Source organism: Engraulis encrasicolus, chromosome 19 (genome assembly GCF_034702125.1).
Source record: "Engraulis encrasicolus isolate BLACKSEA-1 chromosome 19, IST_EnEncr_1.0, whole genome shotgun sequence".
Taxonomy (NCBI): Eukaryota; Metazoa; Chordata; class Actinopteri; order Clupeiformes; family Engraulidae; genus Engraulis; species Engraulis encrasicolus.
Genome location: NC_085875.1, coordinates 48571902 through 48591659, shown reverse-complemented (window position 1 = coordinate 48591659; position 19758 = coordinate 48571902). Strand labels below are relative to the sequence as shown.

At 42.3% G+C, this 19758-nt stretch overlaps 2 protein-coding genes across 2 annotated transcripts; both read left to right on the top strand.

Moving 5' to 3' along the window:
- The first annotated feature begins 10766 nt into the window (after nucleotides 1-10766).
- Nucleotides 10767-12979, top strand: LOC134470248 (complement component C1q receptor). Its single transcript, XM_063224275.1, has one exon. It carries the CDS (start codon nucleotides 11214-11216, stop codon nucleotides 12882-12884), a length of 1671 nt encoding a protein of 556 aa, XP_063080345.1. The 5' UTR covers nucleotides 10767-11213; the 3' UTR covers nucleotides 12885-12979.
- A 1437-nt stretch (nucleotides 12980-14416) lies between these two features.
- LOC134435565 (thrombomodulin) lies at nucleotides 14417-15786 on the top strand. Its single transcript, XM_063184624.1, has one exon. The coding sequence runs from the start codon at nucleotides 14578-14580 to the stop codon at nucleotides 15724-15726; it is 1149 nt and encodes a 382-aa protein (XP_063040694.1). The 5' UTR covers nucleotides 14417-14577; the 3' UTR covers nucleotides 15727-15786.
- Nucleotides 15787-19758: the final 3972 nt, after the last annotated feature.

Genomic DNA, 19758 nt, shown 5'->3' with positions numbered 1-19758 from the left:
TAGAAGTTGGACTGACTCCCACTCATAGTCTTGTCATATAGCTGGGCCACTGTCCACTGGACAGCGTTAAGGGCTTTTGCGTAAAGAAGCGGTGCAGGAGCAAAGCGGACATCAAAAGTGGTTGGTTCATTGATTGTATAGTGTGTGTGTGTGTAGGCACGTTGATGCTTGCCTGGAGTCTGTTGTTTAAAGGTCGGTTTCTGAAACTTCAGTGTTTACTAGGCCTACTATTTTATTAATAGTCACAATTTATCTCTGTGTGGGGCGGGCCAACCAGTGCAGAGTGCGCTTGTTATAACGCACCGTTTTCGACGTGTAGGATGCACCATGCACCTAGTTCTAGTAGGAGGATGCACCTTGTGTTTACCAATGTGTTTTCATGTGGTGCGCGGTCACCAAGTTGTTGCAACTTCCGCGAAGTGGTGTGTGTGTGTCTGTGTGTGCGGGGGGGGGGGGGGGGGGGGGGGGGTGGGGGGGGGGGGGGGGGGAGTAGGCTACTGGGGGGTCTTGGGGCCGCGGGGCCGCGTTGTGGGTCAAAATGCCAGGGCCGTTTCTCTATCCCAGTCCGCCACTGCTCTCAGTCAAGCATGATACGTCATGTTTAGCGTTTTCCTTTTTTGTATTCACCCAAATATTCACAATTCATTATCCTTGCAACACCAAAAGCTCCCCATCAAGTCACGGATTACCTACAAAGTCCTCCTAACCTTCAAGTCCCTCCATGGTCTGGCACCCCACTACCTCACTGACCTCCTTCACCCCTATGACCCCTCAAGATCCCTGCGGTCCTCTTCCAAGGGCCAGCTGATCGTCCCTCGTGCCAGGCTCAAGGCCACCAGTGACAGAGCCTTCCATGTTGCTGCTCCCATTCTTTGGAACAATCTGCCCGACCACATCCAAAATGCCCCTTCACTGGCCATGTTTAAGCAACACCTTAAGACACATCTCTTCCTGGAGGCTTATGGCTGCTAGTTCCACAAGCACTTTCACGCATTCACACACATGCTCACACACTGACGCGGACACACACTCACACTTTCCAACACAACACTCTGTGAAGCGTCCTTGGGTGTTTTGAAAGGCGCTATATAAAACGAAAGTATTATTATTATTATTATTATTATTATTATTATTATTATTAAAAGGGAGACCAGATCTAAATTTGTTTCACCAACATCAGCCCCAGGGAGAGGGAGGGGCTCCAGAAATTGTCCCTCATTTCAGTGGATGGGTGGATCTTTTAGATGTGCACACTGTTACTGCTCACCGATTTATTCAACACAATGTTTTGACCTTGGGCGGTCTTACAGGTATACAGGTCGAAACGTTGTGTACAATAAATCGGTGAGCAGTAACAGTGTGCACATTTTTCCTTCTTCTTATACGCATCTTTGTTTAGCACCTGTTTTATTGGATGTGTGTGCATCCCTCACACTACTTTTGAATCTTTTAGATGACCTTGTCCCTCCTACTGTATATGTAGGCCCAGCCAATTCCATCATCAGCCCTGGCTCTGTCTATAATGAGGTCACACAGTGGGCCTACTTCATAGCTTCAAAGACAAACTGCAGTGCTCACACTCTGTCTGCACGTCTCCCACGCTCCGTGTTACTGACTACATGCTCCTCAGGATGGCAGTCATGATTTATTGATGCTTATTTCATAAATTCGGAAGCAGCTTCAGAACAAAGGACTCAATATTTCCATCCGACTGCTCCTCATTTTTTTGAACCTTGCCTTTTGTACTTCTTGGACACTTGGTCCAAATACAGTATATATCCAAGGGCTTTTGACATTAGCTTCAATCTGCTCTGAATATTTCTGCCAGAGCAAACTGCTGTCAAAGTGCTGTATTTTCAAGCCTGACAGTAAGGTAAGCGTACCCAATAAGCCCACCAAAATCTAAAGTTCTTTATTTTTCAATCATCTTCACACAATTTTTTTGTGAAATGATTTCTTAAATAGTAAGATTTACCTCTCTTCTCAATGTTTATCACTGAATTGATGAATATTTCAAAGTACAATATGAAGATTTTTTACGAGAAAAGTGAAAAGTCTGAATGGGCTTAAATGGTACCTTTGGTACCATTTAAGCCCACTTGTTATTTCTCTATCAAAATACCTGGTGAGGTGTGTGAGTTGAGTTTAAACAGTGTAGCCTACATGGTATAAATGGTTTCAGATCAAAATATTCTTCCAAAATGTAAGATTTGCTAAAAAAATTATGCATAAAACCTAATTAAACATTACAGCATCTCTTACTTCATATACTTCATAAAATTCTTCATCCAAACAGAGAAATTTATTTTTTCTTATTGATTATTGTTAGTTCATTACATTACACCTTTTTGACCTACTACTTCAGATTGTACAGCACTTTTAATGTCCCTCAAAGGCATTTTTCATTAGCATGCATGCCAACTTGCATGCATTTCAATGGGGTGTACCATTTAAGCCCACCTTGTACCCATTAAGCCCGCCTATACAAAAAGCTATTTTATGGAAATAATCAACTCCACAAAAACATTTCATGATGCATTTCTTTAAAGATCAATGCCAAACAAACTGGAATATGCTTAGAATTCATACCTAACCACCTTAAGTCTTACGGTAGAGTAAGATAAAGATGGTGTGTGGTTGTATCAAGAGAATATCGGCGTTTGCTCGCTCATAAAACACATCTTTCCATTTGAAGGGAAATGCTATAATTTAGTAAAACACTGCATGTATATATATAAAAATCATTACATTTACCTCTTAGTTCACTAAATATGAAAGTATTTTCAAAATATTTGACTTAAACTAGCTGAAATTCTATGATTTCTGACATGTCCCAAAACGGCAAAGTTTTGAGGCAACTTCTTGTCAGTAGTCCTGAGACTGGGTTCACTTGGACGGGGATAACTCAACGATAAAAAATGTGATTTGTTTGCAATAAAAAACATTTTGTCAGTTACTAAACCCTTTAATTGGATAGGGTGATGAACAACAAAATTCACCTTTTCCCTTTCTTTAAATTGACCTCAAAGTTGAAAGTGGGCTTAAAGGGTACATGGGCTTAATGGGTACGCTTACCTTATTCTTCGACATTATTATTGTAACACAGCATACAATTTTGTTTCTGAAAAACAATTTTAAGAAGCTACATCTCCTCCAAGGCATGCCTATGAACCAACCTGCATTCCACCAGCAAATTTGCATATTGTACTACAAAAAGGGTCCCCAGACCCTGTCAACACTTAGGTTTAAATTGCTACTCAACGAGACTGGAGAATGTGGGGATACTACTTAACAACTCTATACTCTGTAGGTCTGCTGTGCTGCAGAGATGATCTCTAATAATATGTAACTATAATGTATACCTCTTCTTCTCTCATTTCTTCTCTGTAAAAAGATGGTCATGGCTTGTGGTTTGTGATGTGTTTTACAAGCCTCATTCAAGTCTACACTTTCCCTTTCTTTCTAAAGTCTACAAATTCCCTATAGCACTTCAGACCCATTCCGTTTTAAACAGGCCATGTGTGGTACGTATACGGGAAAATGAACATCTGAAGTTCTTTGTTACCTGGGCCTACCTATTTTTAGAACCAGACTCAAGACGAAGATACTGTATTCTCAGATGCTTTCTCTTAATATTTTGTCATTTTTATTTGTCTTTTATCTTTTCCCTATTTCATTGCCATTTTATGCCTTCATATTTGTTATCCTTTATTTCACTTGCTGTTGTATTTTAAATCCTTGCCTCCATTCACCATCTTGATTGCGAGTGAGAGAATGAGAGCGTGACCTTGTACAGGTAGGGATTTTACAATAATAATTTTGATCATCAGTGGCATCAATCCTCACATCACAAGGCTGGACGCCACAGGAAAGGATGGGAGGGAGTACTTTAACTGACACCTAACGGGTCAATTAGTGTAAGTGTGAATCCGAAAGCGCAGACTATCTTCCTAGAGGGCAAAAATAAGGACGTGTCTAGTATGTTGCACATCCGAATACGGTAGTAAGCTTTCAACCAGGAGGCGAGCGGTACCCGGATGACTTAGCCTGATAAACCAGACTAAATGTGGATGTCTAATTTAGTCTGGCCTCGATGCATAATACATCCGAAGATTGTTGATGAGAACAATCTTCCCTCAAAACCCTGCCCGCTTTGATTCAAAACACATCTTTGCGCTGTAATTGGTTTGCCAGATTCTTGGCATTCTGGCTTCAATGAATCATTATGCGAGGCCAGACCCACCCGTAGACAAAACATTTTGCCGTCCAGCGGGTGGCGCTGGTTCACCAGGCTACGGATGACTTTCTATATCAGTCATATTTTCAATAGGCAAACGATGGTTACTTCGCTATCCCAGAAGTCTGCTGGAGTTTGGCAACTGTGCGGTCATTGGTCATTAGTGCCATCAAGGACGGCATTCACTTATGTAATTAACCCCTTAGCGCAGAGTCTATGTTATAACTTTACTGTCACCAAAATTGTAATGGCTATGTCTTAATCGGCTCTTGGTACTGTCATAGTAATGTTGTTATGATGTAGTTGAGTATTTTCAACAAATAGTGAACAGGCCCGCCAGCGGCCCCATCTGCTGTAAGAGGCTACTGGTGCTGTGCAAGTAGTACATCCGATTTGTGCTTACTAGTGACTGGCTTTCTACATAGAGGCTACTGGTCAGGGAACCAATTGGTAGATACCGGTAAGACAGTAGTGCCTGTCATAGGTTTCAGATGCAGCATAGAGCCCATAGAGCAGCCGGGTGTGGAGTGGCGCACTGACTTAAACATCCTGGAGAGGGAGCAGTGAGGCCAGATATACTATACAGTAAAGTTGAAGGAGAATCTAGGAGACTTCTTCAGGCAAGAGAAGGGAAATGCTAGAAATCTTGGCTCCATGAAAGATTACAGATTTATTAAGGCAATACATTAATCAATTATAATAGTAATTGCCTACGAAAGGCTTCCTGCTGTGGAATCTACATACAGCACGACAGTGCAAAGCATCTTATTGTTAGTGACAAGACATTCCTATATTTCAGAGAAGACAGTCTTCAGCATTGGCTTTTTGCTACAGGAATGTTAACATTTAATTTAAAATCCATTATCTCCACAAGATAAACCATTAAGACACGTCATTGTGAATTTGCTGTTACCAGAATGGCAATGACCAAGTCGTAGTGCATGACTAAAGGCTCTGTGTTATGTTATAGTAGTGTAGTGCTGCGGTAGTTAACTACTATAGGGATCCACTGGTGAAACGGTGGCCATTATGAGACGACACCAAAACAAAATAAGAAACCCATGTTACGCTGCAATGCTGCAATGCTGCAATGCTGCACTGCTGTAACATGACTCTCACCAGATACTGTAGGCCTACATATGCCAGGTTTGCAAGGCTGTCTCTGAGAGACACAAAGCATAGTGAGGGACCCCTCCCACTCAAGACAAGAAAAGGCAAGTTTGTTTACTTAACACTTTGTATACACAGTGGCAGTTCAACAAGCAAAAGCAAAAGCTAAGAAAAATATGCCAAAGCTTAAAACGGGGAAAAAAAGAAGATGAACACCATGGAACACTTTCACTTTCAAACTGCTGCCCTTTCTTGGAACGCATGAAGTACACGCGTGTAATGAGAATGAGAAATGACAGTAAATGACACAACACATCATCAAATCAGCAGCATGTGAAGTGCAAAGAGCCTTTTTGTATCAGAATACAATTAGAGGTTTGTATAAAGATATGGACAGACTAGTCAAGTGACATGTTGTTCGAAGGCAAGGTTGCCAGGTGAGACTGTTGATTTGCAGCCCAAAAAATACTCAAAAACCTGCTGGGAAGCATTAAATCCCACCCAATTTGAACTTAATTCTATTGCTTTCTATGGCCATAAATCGGCAGAAAACCCTGTTTTTTTTTACCCACAGATGGCCATTCTGAGCTGCCCAATTGGTTGGGAAACTGTCCAATCTGGGAACACTGTTCACAGGCTGCTTTAGCAGCAGAAAGGGGTGTTTTTTTGCTTAAGATGATGCATTAGATTTTGCTTTAGGTTATACTTGAGTTTCTTTTCCTAGCCACTCTATTGTGAAGTGTCCTGTAGATGACTCTAGATGTGCAACACAGTTACATCTAACTTGACTTACATCCCTGCAACAGCGTCATATACTGTACTTACGCCACCTGGTGGGCTTCCACAGAAAGGACGACGATGATGAAGTAACATTTCTCACTTGCTACCCTTAATTGTCCACCTGTATGGCCCTGCTGTCTGATTGCTTGTCTGTTTGTTTGTATCTTTATTTATTTATTTGTTTTCATTGTGCAGACAGAGGTTCAATCACCACACTTTGTCCTCAAGTGTAAACCCTCAATAGCTTAGTTGTGCTGACAGACAAGTATTCAACAGTATTACGTTGTTTAGGATTTCTCCTCCTTGAAATGTTGTGCAATTTCTCAGTAGGAGAATGTGAGATAAACTATGAGGGAATGAGGGGATGTCTCCAGCCATGCAACCCCAGCCCATCTCTCTCTCTCTCTCTCTCTCTCTCTCTCTCTCTCTCTCTCTCTCTCTCTCTCTCTCTCTCTCTCTCTCTCTCTCTCTCTCTCTCTCTCTCTCTGACTGATAGATCCAACTATGCTGCCTGCACTTTGGCATGGCATCCATTACATAGACATAGTGATTTGTAGAACTTAAAGTGTCTTTTGATCACATAAATGATGTTGAACTTCATGATGGAGTGAGGCTTTGGGATAAAGTTTTGGATGAGTTGTTGGTGTGTATGGTATTTTAAGGTGCCTGAAGTTTAGAACATGTGGTTGTCAGAGTGTGTTTTGATTGGTTGGTATAGGTTTCTCATATACTTGTGTATGTTTAACTTGGCTCAAATATACTGTTGCTGCATGCATACACCAATACAGACACACACACACACACACACACACACACACACACACACACACACACACACACACACACACACACACACACACACACACACACACACACACACACACACACACACACACACACACACACACATCCCAACCCAGTCTCCAAGGGAATGACAGATCCCTCTGCACCATGTTTTGTGATAAAATGCCTGGAATGACGAACGATAAACCCATGAGGTTGAGGGTAAGCTAGTTGGAGATGCTCCAAGGCGTAGTTAAGCAATGTTGTTGAAAGTCTCATTAGGCCTATGTGTTGTTGCCACACAGAGCACACATTTTATGCACTTATTTATTTATTTACTTATTTTTTTAGCATTTATTTTTGGGCATTGTAGTAGGCCTATATTGAGACAAGACAGTTGAAGAGGGAGACAGGAAATGAGTGAGGGAGAAAGTTGCCAGGGAAAAGTTACAGATGACACGACAATGATGTTCAAATCAGCTGTTCATGTTCTGATATTATGCACATTTGGAATAGGTGTTCTTTACTTTACAGTCAGGGCCCTGAATTAACTTTTTTCATTACCGGCCAAAATGGCTAATAGATGTTCATCTCACTAGCCAAACATACACTAACCAATGGGTCAAATTGCCTAGTAAGTTGGTGTTTTCTACCAGCCTAACTGAAATTTCACCAGCATTTGGCCCGTTGGCTGGTGTTAATTTAGAGCCCTGCTTACAGTTATTCGTCACCCAGGGGGAAAAAAATAATGAAAAACGGATTCAGACATTACAGTAAAAAACACAGGTTTGAATAAGGTGTCGTGAGGCTGGATTATCTTCCTGTTATAACAATACCATTCTCCCATTACAGTATACGTATATTAGCACCCACCATTAGCAGCTATGCTGTCAGTTTATCTGAGATGCTATGAAGGCTACATTTCCCCTTGGCTTTGCCATGCAGTACGCAAGTTAGAGAAGCAAGTGAGGGGTGGTGCCATGCTGTGTCAGGGTCACACAGGGCATGGGGGAGATCGGAGGAGATTGGGGGGGGGGGGGGGGCTGGATTGTTGACACTGTTGAGGGAATTACATAAGGCGTGTAGTCATACCTCTGATGCCAAGGAGTTGGAGTTTGGAGGGTGAGTGGGAGGCATAGCCACGGGTAATAACAACATGAATTACAAAAACATGATGTTCTCCATTCTTGGAACTGGGCAGAGATACATCGCAGACTATGTCCAAGGCTGTAGAATTACATCTGACAAACAAGGATAAGGAATTTGGATGCACCCTCAGTTTGGGATAGTTTTTTACCTGGTACGAAAACACAAAAACACATAGTAATACTTGTGGAAACCCACTGGTGCAAAAGCTGACAAATGAGTAACAAGTTTGCCTTCAGTTTGCCTGCCTTGCTTTCGTAGACTTACTGTTTTTGTCAGCTCTGAATACAAACCTCTGACACATTTGTCAGCTTTGATTATTATAAAGTCCTTACATAGTTGTTAGCCTTGAATAAAAACTTGTCTTGAAGGCATCCACTTATGGCTATCCCTCTGTTTTTACATAACAGGAACCAAAACTGACTTGGCCTTAAAATGGTGGTGCTTTGTAGGGTCCATTATTTCGGGCACTGCCTATGGCCCTGCTTCTTATTCTGATGCACTGACACTTACTGTATAACGTTGATGTGTTGTGGTGGAAAGCAAGCAGCAGCGTGAGGCCTCTGGGGATGTTGACCAAACATACTACTGGGCCACAGCATGTGTGTGTGTGTAGTGGTGGTGGTGGTGGTGGTGGTGGTAGGGGGGGGGGGTGTTGGACGGGACAGTGATGCCTCTGGTCACAACTACATGAACTGTGCCTGATGGCTGTGTGGTTGTAGCCAGGCCGTGCCCTCCTAGTGACGCAACACCTTCGGCGTTGCAACTAGTCAGGTCAAGAGCAATGCAAGTACTTTCTGAGTTCCCGAAAATATGGGAACTCCTTTCACTTGCTTGTCGGGAAGCAAACAACCATAAGCAAACCAAGGGAGGCAGGTCAACCATGCTATTTGAGAAATGTTTATTGTTATGCTCTTGGTCAGAAAAAGTGTCGAAGAGATTTGAACGTCGATGACAATCAGGCTAGAGTGGTTGTATCTTCAGAAGAACCTGTACAAATCCTGCACACTGACCATTTCATTTTAAGTCAAGTTAAGACTGAGACGTCATGAATAAATTAAATGAAGCGAAATGGTAAGTGTGTGGGAATTTTAGACTTTTTTCTGATTCGCGACCAATGGGTCATCTCACGTACCTGCCAGCTAAGGTGTGTGAAAAATCACAAATTATTCGTACCGCACCAGTAGAACTGATAGTCATATCAGATGTTCCTCCTCCCACATTTCAGGCTAATTAACTTGCTACTGCATAATGAAGTTGATACTGCATAAAACCATGCTAGGCTGATTAGGTTTCATTGTTTTCCTTCATCTTCACACATAAGTGTGTGTGTGTGTGCGTGTGCGTGCGTGCATGCGTGCGTGCGTGCGTGCGTGTCTGTGTGTGTGTGTGTGTGTGAGTGTGTGTGTCAAAATGTGTGTCTATAAAGAAAACAAAAGGAGTGTGTGTGTGTGAGAGAGAGAGAGAGAGAGAGAGAGAGAGAGAGAGAGAGAGAGAGAGAGAGAGAGAGAGAGAGAGAGAGAGAGAGAGAGAGAGAGAGAGAGAGAGAGAGAGAGAGAGAGAGAGAGCAGTTCTTCAGAGGGGGATGAATGGCAGGGCCACTGTGATCCTGGGACATTTCCGGCTATTGAAATTGGGTCCCCACCTTTTTAAACAAACACAGGATGCGCAGCCTGATTTATCTACACTTCGCAGGCTCTTTGGCGCCACTGCAGATGGCAGCCTACATGGGCCAATTTCTTTCAGGGGACGAATAAAAGGTGGTGGAGAGATAGTGATTAAGATATAGTAATTTCCAGAATTGTTGATTTGTGTTTTAAGGAAATTGTTTCTTGATCTTTTTCTTTTGTGTCTTAAACATATGAAAGAAATGTGACTGTATGAGACGCTACAGTCATGGCTTCAAAAGACAGTGAGCATTTTAATGAATTGTATATCTGATGAAGGCCTGAAATGTCAATTAAAAAATGTGTGCCATGGTATTGTGAATTTTAATTCTTGCTTTATTTGAGTTAGTTTATGCCCATTCTGGGCCCCCCTATGCCTGGGCCCGGGAAATGTGACCTCTTTGTCCCCCCTTTTTGACACCCCGTTGCATGAGGGTGAATTGGAAATCATAACCATGCATCCAGGATTTGTAAGCAGACTGTGTAGCCCTACAGATATTGGCCTAGAGATCTTTTTTTTACTTTCTAAAGGTGGAACTGACACCTCTGAGGAAATGGCATGTGTTGCATGCAAGGTTACGGTGGACGTGGACTAGACCACCACCCATCCGTTATTAATTTCCTCCCTTGACTGAGGTCGATGGTCAAGGCTGACTTAGCTACCTGTATTTCCTGTCTTTGAAGATGTCTGTTATCTTAGGGAATAACGCCCATTTTCTCTGGATTTTATGAGAGAAACGCTTTACCTCACCTTTCCCCCACAAATGACAATTTTGGCTTACAGTAGGCTACTGAACATGGTATTATTGAACAAATGTATTAATTAATAGTCAGCACTACGGCTTATTTCCATTGTGGCCCCTATAGATAGTAGGGGCATAGCAGGGGCATATCAGGGCAGCATTCTTACATACCACATACATACATACAGCACATACATATTCATACCAACTTTCATTCAAGGTATGGGTTTATGTTATAGTTAACATGGTGTCTTTCCCTTTGCTGTTAGGGATTAATTTATGCTAGGTGAAAATATCTCACCCATGGGATATTTAGAGGTGAAAGAGACAAATGCTGAAAAAACTTCATCTGAAGGACTAGTGCAATAAAATGAAAATTGTTAAAATAATCACCACACATGTAACTAGATTTTGCTCATGTTGAACATACATCTTGCTCCATAGTGGCTAGTTTCAGAATAGTGTGCTGTCAGCTACACACATCTGGGAAAGACCTCAGAAGGACTAGCCAGCCTTATTGTTTCAAAGAGGAACTCGCGCTGAGGAGACAATAGAAACCTGCTGCTAGATATTATTTCCGTTTTAGGTAATCCACCAAACAGGATGTTGCCCTTAGAATAAACGATTCATTCACTGGGTCTTAGGATGTGTAAACTCCGTGCTCCCAGCAGTGGACTATAATGCGCCACAAAAATAACTCCATTTCAGCCTACATGAATATCAAGCTGCCAATTTAGACGGAGTAAAATGTTCTCCTTGTTTTTACTCTGCTATGCGTTTCTTGCGGGTGAAGTAGCCTCTTCGCAATCAGCAACGCTGTGTCTCCCGAAAGCTTGCTTCACTTTGTATCGTGAAGCGCTGCCGTTTCAGGAGGCCGCGAAGAAGTGCGAGGATCACGGGGGTCATGTAATGACGACTCGGGATAAAACTGAATCGGACTACATGGAATATGTGCTTTCACAGTTCGGTGAAAGTACCAGCCAGCTTTGGATCGGACTCATGCTACCAAAGGGCCACTGCACGTCACCTAATTTAAACTTAAAAGGTTTTAAATGGATTCATGGGGAGGAGGACACCCAGTATTCGAACTGGAGAAAAGAACCAGAGACTACTTGTACAGAAGAGCGTTGCGTGGTGGCTCAGGCATCGTCTAGCGTTGGACTTAAATGGATGGACATATCTTGCAAAGGACAACACATTTACCTGTGTCGTAATCACTTCAAGGGAATGTGCCCGAGCCTGCCGGTGCTGGGCTCCTGGCATGTCGAGTATAATGTCCCAATGTCAGATTCCCCTTTTAATCACAACGCGTTCTCTGTTTGGCCACATGGGACTTTTGCTACAATTGTGTGTGGCTCTACTTTTCTTTACACACTGTGTAATGACATAAACGGTGTGTATACATGGTCAAACCCAGGCCCGTTTTGCAATGAGCAGAAACCAAGATGCGACCATTTGAATGGAGGGTGCACTCAGCTGTGCGTCGCGGATGAATCTGGAGCTCGTTGCGCGTGCCGAGAAGGGTATCAACTCGGTGACGACGGAATCTCGTGTGTCCTTAAAAATAACTGTGACAATGCACCTTGCGCCTACAAGTGCCTGTCCAAAACCTCTGGATTCTTATGTACGTGCCCAGATGGATTCCAATTGGCAGCGGACCAGATAAACTGCGAGGATCTTGATGAATGTTCCTTGACTCATTCATGCGGTGACGACGTGTGCATCAACACCAATGGTAGTTACACCTGTCAGTGTAAAGAGGGGTTCAGCTTATTGGACGGAAAGTGTCATGATATTGACGAATGCGTTCAGTCTAGATGCCCACAGGGCTGCCTTAACTCGTTAGGGTCTTTCTCGTGTTACTGCTATAAAGGGTACAGGTCCTCGGATAGAGGCTTGTCATGTGTTGACATTGACGAGTGCCTCACTAACCGCTGTGAGGACGAGTGTACCAACACATTAGGAAGTTTTGTGTGCTCTTGTAGACCAAATATGAAACTAGCAAGCAATGGGATATCTTGCTTACCGGACAAATCTGAGGGCTCGCATTCATCTCACGGCATTGACGTAACCCTGATTCCATCTCAAATTCCACAGCGTTCCACTAGTCCTGTGGTGAATCACTCGCCTACCTCGTCTTTGGATAGCGCACTTATCCATCCGATTACGCACGCACCGTTTGGCGGCACCGGGGAGCCTGTGTCTGACGCACAGCTTGGCAATTCCTTTGTGCTTTACTGTATTTTAGCATCTGTGATACCGCTTATCATTTTGATTTTCCTAACTGCTGCTATTGTCATTTACCGCTGCAACCGGTCAAGGAGCCACAAGAAGAAGCAAAGTCCAACCGCTGACAGTTACTGCTGGGTTTCATCCGAGCCGTGTCAGATAAAATACTTTAGTACTTTAAACGATTAAACTAAGCCTTAGAAGTAGGCTACAGACCATCTTATATTCTGTGACAGTGGTGCACATAGGATTTGTCTGTGTGTGTGCGCGAGTGTGTGTGTGTGTGTGTGTGTGTGTGTGTGTGTGTGTGTGTGTGTGTGTGTGTGTGCGCGCGAGTGTGTGTGTGTGTGTGTGTGTGTGTGTGTGTGTGTGTGTATGTGTGTGTGTGTGTGTGTGTGTGTGTGTGTGTGTGTGTGTGTGTGTGTGTGTTTCTCTTTAGTTTTGGCTGTAAAAGCGATGCCCCTGTGTGTCCACTAGAAACAAAATTATGGTGTTTTTTAGTTTGTTTGTTGTGTGTGCTGTTGTTTTATCCTTGATTTTTTTGTTAGTGTTGTTTTTCACACCAGTGTAAATACATTAAAGTATTTTTCATATTTTGCAAAAAAAAAAGCACTGACTGAAGTTTTTCTTCTATGTTTACACATTTCGAAACGTCTGCAATATCTACATTTCTGACTGTCTATAACTTGGGCCACAGTGGGCCTTGGAATTTTCGATAAATCTAAAAAAAATATATATATATGTATGTTGCTGTTGACTGGGTTTGTTGTTGTTGTTTTGACTGTATAATACTATGTATTTATTGTTTCTTGGGTCAGAGGTGGACCGCAAACATCTGTGAGAATTTCAAGTGGGCCCCAAGTTGGAAACGGTTGGGAGCAGCTGCTATAGGTGATTGGTGATTAGGGCACTGTTTTTTGGTAGGGAAGTATAGCAAAACAAAATGAATAATTTAACAAATGTATAACTGAGGTAAACCTAAATAAACCAAACATACGCTAAATAGCTGTGGGCCACACACACTACTGTAGGCCTATGGGAGCTCTGGTATGTCCATGTGCTGCTGTTTGCACATGATATGGAAAGGGTATACTAATGGAGAATATGACTACGACTTCTTTAAAATGTTTTGTGTTTTCTGTAGTAGGCTACTTGAATCGGTTTGGGAATGCACCAACTCCATCCAGTTTTGAAAGTGTATGTAGCCAGGCTACAGAAAAATATCGTGGCACGGCCCATGTCAGAGGGGCCTTGACTGGAATCTACCACTATATTTGCCTTGTCATGGTAAAGTTTGGAAACCTGAATCAGTGAACCTTTAGGTTCCTAAAAAAACCCTGAAGAAATACTAAAAGTAAATTGGGAAACTGACAATAATTTTCCCTAGGGAACTGGTTCCAGTGACAACTTGGGTTCTTAGGAATCTTAAATCTTTGAAGACGTGTTTTTCTCCTCACCTCCCCCAATGATAGGCTACTGTAGCATACTGTGTTTACTTTCTAGATGCGCCGCCCTGAGCGGCAGCATACCATAATTTCCCTTTTGGGATTAATAAAGTTACTCTACTCCACTTTTCTGTTTATAGGCCTAAAATAGATTTATAACACGGATAGCCGGACACTCTGAACATAATTACACTGAATTATACCCTGAACAGTTGTGATCAAGACATTTTTTCCAAGGGTTAATCTACACATTCTCCGGCTCAGTTCTGACGTCTGCCTATTTCCTTCCTCAGAGAGGCTTGGGATATGCCAGCGGAGAAGTCAAACAGGCACATCACTTGAGTTCAGACTGTGAGGCAGATTAGTAGGCTAAAACAAAATGCTCTGATAACTTAATCCAGCGTGTTTGCGAGGTGAAGAGTGCATTCTTATCAACTATGGCATTCACTCTGTCTCTGTCTGCCAGAGTGAGTATTTTTCTGGCTTTGTTTTCTTGCGGAAATACCGTTACGCGTAACTGCGTATGCAAAAACGACGTCTGCAAAGCAGCTTTTACGCTTTCTTCTAATTTCCACACTGCCAAAGAACTTTGCGAAGACATGGGGGGTCAACTAATGGCAGTTCCATCGCAACTCACCAATGACGAGCTAAAAGACTTACTTAGCAAAACCAACGGGGAGTTTTGGATTGGTCTGCGTCTACCCCATGGCCAGTGTACAGATGTGACGTTGCCATTGAAAGGTTACAGGTGGACATCTGATCCCTCAGTTACACAGTACGCAAAGTGGAGAGGCCATGAGAAAGTTTGCTCATCGCACTGTGTATCGGTGTCTGTCGACCTGAAATGGACTGAGCAACTATGTAAACTCAAACGCGCCGGATTTTTGTGTGAAAAGATTCGAATAGATGTATGCTCCAGCTTCGTATTAGAAAAGAAGGAAAGCATCGTCTTCAACGACCTCCATCCACGGTATTCAACAGCCCCGTGCGCAGCTGGCATGTGTGAGCATCGTTGCCAAGCGAAAGGTGCTGGTTCGTATACCTGTTCTTGTTATGATGGCTTCGCTGTAAGTAAGAAAGAGCAACACCACTGCGTCCCCAACAACTGTTTAGACGATCGCTGCGAACCCTCTTGTGTGGGCGACGCCGAGTCCTCCAGCTGCACGTGCCAGGGTGGCTATTTACTTCATGAGGAACATGCCGCCAAGATTTGTGAGGATATTAACGAATGTGAACAGAACAGCTGTGACGATTTTTGTTACAACTCACTGGGAAGTTATGAGTGCTCGTGCCAAAACGGTTATAGACTTGAGGCCAATGGTAAATGTGTGAAGATGAAAATTGAAAGTAATGAAATCGATGGTATTGGCTGGGCAACTCGCAGGCCTGACCTCCAATTAACACCTTCCTTGAATTACACACGCCATGCATCTGTTGGCAGCCCTGGCAAGTCCATTGGTATAATAGTGGTGGTCGCCGTTGGAATTATTGGAGTTATATTTTTTGTACGTTACTGGAAACAAAAAATCGACGAACCTAGCACCAGTTTAACATCTAATGCAGATGATGTGCAAGTTCATGTGTAAAAATATGGGTCCATTGTATCCAATTCAGTGGATATCTGACTAGTAAACCTATTTACATTAGTCTGTCTCTCTTTCATTTTTTAAAGGTGTGTCTGCAAAGGAGGAGTGCTTTCACCAAAAACAGGGAAAATGTCAGTGTCATTGACTGTCACTGTCAATAGCTTATTGATTGCATGGACCATGGAATGTTTCATTTAAATGGGGGAAAATGACTTGTTCTTAGTTGTTCCCTCTGCGTTATGCTTGGGCAAAACCTCAAATCGCCACTGTAATATCCTCACCAATATATTGCTGTCAAAAGAGTTGATCTGGGCTTCTCTTTGAAAAATGACACACACACACACACACACACACACACACACACACACACACACACACACACACACACACACACACACACACACACACACACACACACACACACACACACACACACACACACACACAGTTTAACTAGTCATTTAGGTGTGCCCCTCTGAGTACGTTATGAGTGGGAGATTTGGTGGGGTGGCTACTGTGCAAATTGTGATTAATCAGAGACGATGATTGATATCCAGAGGCGTAATAACAGTTTAGCCAAATATGTGTTCCAGCCCATTTATGCCTATCTTAACATCGCTTTGGATGATAGTGTCAACTAGGTGTAACATAATGTCAGTTAATCCTGATGGGGTAGTGTCAGTGAAATGGGCTGTATTGACAGAAAACAGACATTTTTCAAAGTATAATTTTAATTATGCACTACAAAACAAAACTGCACTAAAAATACCCTTGCTGGTTCAGTTCAGCTAAGTTTTATTTCTTTGTCATAATGTGGGAAATTTGATTGCAGACAGGGTCACACATGCTGTATATCACTCAACACTAGCAATAGATCAGTATAAATATTCATTAAGTGAGGTAAATATAAACGTATACCGGTGGTGGAAAAGCTGAAGGCTTACTGGGCAATGACTCTCTTTTCCTGGACACCACAAACATATCGCAGCTCCAGTTACGCATGGGAGGTACAGTAAAGGTCTGGGCTGATAGCTCAGCTGTACCACATCTGTGTTAGGCTTCAGGATTTTTACTAACTTTCTACCACCAATCTCTACTAGTTGGCATCTGTTACAACCAGGGGTACGCTTAAGGGGTACCTTTGTACACTTCAGGGGTACCTTTGTACACTTCAGGGGTTATGTGGAAAAATGTACAAATGTATGATGCCGTCCCATGGGGACAGACAAAGAGATGTAGGGTGTGAATCAGGAGGTACTCATGGAAAATGTTGGGAAACACTGCATTAACCAGAGATTCTTTAAGTATAGAGACATAATAGGTTGCTATGGGCACCTAACATGACCAGGTTCCGGTCTGCCTAAAGGGGTGTGTCATAATGCTCCTAGCATTGAATAGAACAGTCCTTAGGTCTGCCTAGGTCTGCCTAAAGGGGGATCCCCCCCAGGGATGGGCAGTATTGCTATTACATCTATTTGAAATACATTTTGAAATACAAAATACTATTTTGTATTTTTATTTAATATAAGTGAATTACATGTATTTGTATTTTGTATCAAAATACTTTCCTCCAGTATTTTGTGTATTTCACAAAACTACAAATACAAATACTTAGTTCTAAAGAATGTTATTACACAATATGAACACAAGATGGTGCTGTAGGTTAAAAAGTATATGAATGCCCCTAGCTGAATTGGAGGCACATGCTTGGATTTCTTAAGCCTTGACTGCACAGGAAGTTCAATTTGGTTCAAGGTGATTGGCTAATCATTTAATTCATTCCTCAATGAGGTGTTAATGTTTTCCTCATGTCATTCAAACTTGCTTTCAGTTTGCCATTGAGGGCCTTTTGTGTAGAATTGAGATATTACCCGTGCATACTGTTTTAAAGGGACACTGTGCAGGAAATGGTCAAAAAAGGTACTGCAACTATGCTGCTTATTGAAATTGGGCTGCCTATTGCCAAATTTGATCTTTACATGAAAGTTTACAGAGTATTAAACACATATTTTCTAGTATGGTCCAAGTACAGTCATTTTTGCAGCTAAAAATGGCTATTTTTGGAAATTCAAAATGGCGGACCATGGAGAAGATCCCCCTTTTCATGTATGAAAAGTGCAATTTTTCCAGTCGTAATGAGTTCTTAGAATTTGATGCTGGTGGTAAGTATTCATGAAAAAGGTAACATTAGTGAATGGGCAGCATGAATTCTGGAAATAAACAACTAAAAATCTCACACAGTGTCCCTTTAAATCTAGCTGTATAAAGTCCGTTCCAATATGCAACCTTGCTTCCTCCACTTCTGCTTGTGGCCTCGTACCAAGAAGTAATATGTCGGGATGACATCACTGACAACAGCATTACATTTAAATATCTCATAAAAGCTCAATTGTAAAGTCTTTGTCTCCTTTGCAATTGGGATGGTAAATGAAAAACAGTCCCCTAAAAGTTGTTGTGGCTAGGCTGACAGCTGGGAAACCTAATTGTTTTCTCCACGGAGGATGGGCCAGGAGGCGGGGCGAGGCCACAAGCACAAGTGGAGGAAGCAAGGTCGCATATTGGAATGCACCCATAGAGCCAACAGTTGCAATACCCACTCTGGCCACCATCCTATAGTGCACTTTTTTTTTTAAAAAGCACTTGTATCTCTACTTTGTCACAGAAATGATTGCTATTCTTATGGCACTGACATGTTAATTCAGACAAATTAAGTCAAGAGTGAAGGGTGAGCAGTTGAGAGATGTTCTCATTTGCAGGCCTCATAAACCGGCCTCATCGCCAACGTTGGAATGCGAAGCTGTTTGAAAAATTAGTTATGATGGCAGCCTACAGTATATCTCCCTTATATAGTATTATTCAACTTTTTGGTCTTGTGTTTTCCCCACTGGGATGATTAACGCCATGCATACTTACTTGGCCTACAGCAGGGCCTCTTTCTTTCTCGTTTGAGCTTTTGTTTGTTTTCTAATCATCATTTCATTTCTCAGAATTCAATTCAATTGATTTCATTATGTAAGTCAAATTGGTAGTTTTTGTACACAATGGTTTTTGTTGTATTTGTTGTGTATTTTGTGTTGTTGAAAATACAAATATTGTATTTCAATATTAGATACTGTTACAGTTATGTATTTTGTATCTTATTTGTAACATTTTTTGCTGAGTATTTTGTATTTGTATTGAAAATACATGTAACTGTATCTTTGCCCATCCCTGATCCCCCCACTCCCCCTTGCAATAACAGAACCCGGAAACAATGGGCCAATGGAACCTCTCTCTCTCTACTCTCTCTGATTATACTGTGCACAACAATAGCAATTAGTGATTATGGGAAGTAGGCTTGGGTGTGACCCATTTTTCACATCCTGTGTTTTCTTAGCAATACTCCATTTTGACAGTTTACCTGGTTCAAACGCAGGCCTTCTGCCTTCATTGATGTCAGTCCACTAGACAGGAGGCGGCCAAATTGAATTGACGGAAGTCAACACAAGTAGGATCTACTGTACATACTGTACTGTATTAAAGCTCTGAATGGTACTATTTTGGAATTGGTTTGTTTATGTTATTTGGGCTGCCCCCCACCCCCCCCTCCTGACACACACACACACACACACACACACACACACACACACACACACACACACACACACACACACACACACACACACACACACACACACCTTCCAAACACAGTCTTTTCAGAGCTGCGCTGTAGCGTCCTCTGTCACAATATTTATATTAAATGCAACAGGGTAACATTGTGAGCAAAATAAGTTGTTCCACCCCTTTCACAACAAGAACAATTGGGTAGAATTGGGTTGTCATTATATTGTACTGGGAGGGGCCTTTGGTCCGTGGCTCTGACTGTCACACCAATGTGCTTGGCACTTTGGTGTAGAGGTCCGAACACACGTTTGTCCTGGTTCGAAGCCAGGCAGGACCCCCATTTCTCCAAAGCGTCATTGCTAACCAGCTCACAACTTAGTAGACTACCTATGGGAAATTGCATTGCAACCAAGTAAGTTGCTAACTTTG